The sequence below is a fragment of the Sardina pilchardus genome, chromosome 10 (genome assembly GCF_963854185.1).
Source record: "Sardina pilchardus chromosome 10, fSarPil1.1, whole genome shotgun sequence".
NCBI lineage: Eukaryota > Metazoa > Chordata > Actinopteri > Clupeiformes > Clupeidae > Sardina > Sardina pilchardus.
This window is the reverse complement of record NC_085003.1, coordinates 14,273,000-14,276,892: the sequence shown is the minus strand read 5'-3', so window position 1 is coordinate 14,276,892 and position 3,893 is coordinate 14,273,000. Positions and strand designations below refer to the sequence as shown.

Genomic DNA, 3,893 nt, shown 5'->3' with positions numbered 1-3,893 from the left:
TATTGGATTACTGGGTAACGTTAGTAACAATTTCATTATTATTATCATTATTATTAGTAGTAGTAGCAGAAGTAGTTCTACAGTAGTTGTGCTGTTGTTCTTCTTGTTTTTTTTATGGTAGGAGAAAACCAATATCATTCTTTGTTACTGTTGCTACATAAAACTTATAATGAAGGATACAAGTAGGAGTGCTACTAAGGTAGGATAGCAGCTGCGTATACACTTCGGTTCTTGGTAAGTACCCAGAGGCTACAGTACCTATCCAAATAACATGGGATGTGGTCGACCATCGAACTGTATGCACAAGTCCCGGTCATCAGAACAGAGGGTTGTATTTCTGTACTTTAATAGTTTTGGCTCACTCCAGCTCTTTCATGCTCGGCGGTCTGCTGTGCCGATGGTTTCACAGTCCAATTCAAACACAGCACGACCTTGACTTTGAACTGTCCGCAGCAAGACAAAGTTAAGGGTCAGGTTAACTCTACAAGATCAAGACTCAAATCTCACTCTCATGCATACCACAAAAAAAGACTTAAACACCCTTCCTTGTTTTAACTCTACTTTAAAGCTCAGGTCCACTCATAATATACGTAGGTGGCTAAAGAATCCAGCAACGGAGTGCACTAGTAGCCTCTCTCACCCCCATCCTTGGCATTTCAGCAAGCTACAGTAACTGCCTGTCATCTCCTTTATGGTGAGTAGTAACTCTGTGAAACAAATTCACTGTTGAGATAAGTCAGTTCAGAGTGATCTCAGATAACATTCCAAACCAGGCTACCACCACTGCTGGTGCTGGCATGATAGTGCTGGCTGCATACTAAGGCACAGTGAGTAAATGAATGAATATGTCAGTTCCAACTGATTTCTGGGTAAACGTCAGCCAAACTGTTTACGTCTCCTGTTTCAGCCCTTCCACTCCACTGACATGGTTTCTCCGAACAGAATGCTTCAATTACAGCATGACTTTAAATAAAACACAGACCACTGCCCACATTGTGAGGGGAGCACCAAATCCCAGCCCAATGCCCAGAGAAACACATGCATTCTCTCTCTCTCTCTCTCTCTCTCTCTCTCTCTCTCTCTCTTCACACACAAGCACAGAGAGAGAGAGAGAAAGAGAGAGAGAGTTGCAAAGAAACACATACTAAACACTCATTCACATGAGCACACACACACACACACACACACATACAGAGAGAGAGAGAGAGAGAGAGAGAGAGAGAAATCAACTCACACATACATATTACTGTAATTCTCTGCCACAGGCACACCTGCATAATGTGCTTCTGAGCTTTGAATACTGTGACAGTCAGAAGCAACAAAACACCCCCATTTATCTCATGCCGTTTGACATCTGTTTGTTCCTGTTCGGAAAACTAAAACCTCCCCTGCGTGTTTACAAACGCACTTCTTGCCATGTAAATGTAAGATGCCTAGTAAATCAGCACGCTCACTGCAGCACTTTTTAATGCTGTGGTATGTGGCTTGTTTAGCCAAGAAAATAAACACAGGCAGAGACACGAAGCAAGGCCCAAATTCCACTTGTTGCTCACTCATCAAGGAGTCAAACTCCGTTACTAGCAGGAAGGCAGCTCTTATGATACAACCAACGACAGGAAATTCTAACTAACGTTACCAGTGATCCAATTTAACTGCTTTTACGCATAGGCCTACTCTACCAAAAATATTTTTTTGAGAACGTTGTCGATGTTTAATGTTTATGTTAGATATGATGTAATCTCGATTATTTAATATCTAACAGGCCATTTCAATATTTTTGTTTCTCAAACAGACTACAAATAACACTGATTTAAAAAGCATACTCACCCAGAAAACGAAATTAAAGAAGAAGAGCATGTATTTGATACATTGAGAGCAACCCGTGACAGCCATTGTTCTGATTTTTTTTCTATCTTCTTGAGTTTCTAAAAGTTTCAAGCAAACAAGGTTAAGCAGTGATGGTAGTGATGATGATGGTGTTCCTCTAGCCGAAGTTGCGCTGTCGAGTGTGTGGGGAGTGGAGGAGTGTCTGAGGCTCTCATCCAGCAAGGAGGCGTCTGCTCTATGGGGGGAGAATCTCCTGACTGTTTAAAGCTGAGCGGGAGCTCCGTCGCAGCCTTCAATTAAGACTGAAAACCGAGACCGAGAGCCGGCCCACCAAGTGATGCGGCCAAAGAAAAGCAGCGAGGCGATCACAAGCTTTCTCTGTGCTTTTGAAAAGCGGAATCTTTCAGACTCAAAGCCGGGCGTTTGACAGAAAATGCAGAATCCTTCAAGACACTGAACATGTAAAGTAGTTGACTTGTAGTCTATCCGCATCCTCATCAAATGAACAGACTTAGCGCTGGGCCAATTGCTTGATTACTGTAATAAATCTGGTGACTAAATAGCCCTGGTGAGTAAACAATACGAGGCCAAGGGAACATTGGTTTGAGTGATCACCTAGTAGATGAAAAGGGCATATTATGCGAAAGTCAAGCCACTAATAAACGATGCTATTTGTGTGTACTGTTACTGTAACATGGTGGCTATATATAGGCGTATATATATATATGTGTGTGTGTGTGTGTGTGTGTGTGTGTGTGTGTGTGTGTGTGTGTGTGTGTGTGTGTGTGTAATAGTAGTATTGTAGCGCACTCGGTGGTCAAGAGCGCCCTCTGTCGGCAGTTAAAAGTCTAATTTACTGTTGGTAAACTAATTGAAAATAATTCGGACAGGCTTGTATTCCCATAAAAAAAAAACTTTGTTGTTGTTTTTTTGTTATTTCGGTTCCTTGTGTCTTGTTAGATATGTGCCTCTGGGTGTCATAACAAATTTTGAAGATGACGACATTCACACAAAATTTGGAATGGACACGTTGACCTCTCAGTCTGGAGGGGTTTGGTTTCAAACAAATGATCTGAAATATCCGGCGGGAGCATCTCTCCCATAAAAGCACAGAAGAGCTTCTGAAAGAAACCGAGCTTGAGCGCGGCACGAGGTTCCAGAGATCCTGCTCATGGGGACCGGTAAAGATGCACCGTGGGAGCGCGCGCTGCACGTAGACACTAATCCGTCCTTCAAACTCAGTTCGCCTCAACACAGTCTAAATGAACCGCCAGCAACACCACATCAAACAGTTGTTGTTGGCATTACCTGTCATCTGAGGTCTAGGCTATTGGGAAATATCAATGATATTCCGTTTGCCATTGCCACTACCGAATATTTGTACGAGACCCACCCTGTTGCTGCTGCCTGCACTTTATGCTTTCAAGTGATGTTTGGAAACACAAAACAACAGCTGCGCTCCAGCAATCTTTCATGCGATATATGATTCAACATAGGCTATCCTCAAATAGATCGCATTGTTTTCTGGTCATCAAAAGAGGCTTGAGATGAGAGAGGAGTCACAAATGATCCAGCGTAGCTTATAAAGAGGTGAGGGAATTAGCAGTCACGGGGTCGACATTAAGGAGCTACCTACCAAAGGCTGATGGTGTGTTTATGAACAGGAAGATTCTGGCATTTGGAGGCAGAGAGAGCAAGAGAGGCACACACACATACAAAGAGAGCGAGAGAGAGAGAGAGAGAGAGAGAGAGAGAGAGAGAGGGAGGGAGGGAGGGAGAGAGAGCCATTTGACAACACAGGAAGGTGACTTGGTTTGATTATGGCTCTTCGGGGAGCTGGCGCTGTCCGTTCAGCACCAGTACAGTCACCTTGCGCTGAATGACACCTCGCCGAGAATGACTCCCCAGTAAACGACACGGGGTGTCACAAGCTTGGATTAATTTCACTCGGTGGACGCGTGTGTTTTTCATCATCGGGATTATTTGGCGTTTTTCCGAGGTGTTCGTTCATGAAAACGGTCGGCTGCGTCTCCAGTCTTTGTTTCTGGGCTTCTGTCTGTCTTGGA

The 3,893-nt window shown here is 43.7% G+C and overlaps 1 protein-coding gene across 1 annotated transcript in view; it reads right to left on the bottom strand.

Moving 5' to 3' along the window:
• Positions 1-2,099, bottom strand: part of cd81b (CD81 molecule b) — a 14,581-nt gene extending 12,482 nt beyond the window's left edge. The window contains exon 1 of the mRNA XM_062546911.1: positions 1,828-2,099. Within this exon, the coding sequence (XP_062402895.1) occupies positions 1,828-1,893 (66 nt within the window). The 5' untranslated portion in view covers positions 1,894-2,099. The remainder of the gene's footprint in view (positions 1-1,827) is intronic.
• Between the last annotated feature and the right edge of the window lie 1,794 nt (positions 2,100-3,893).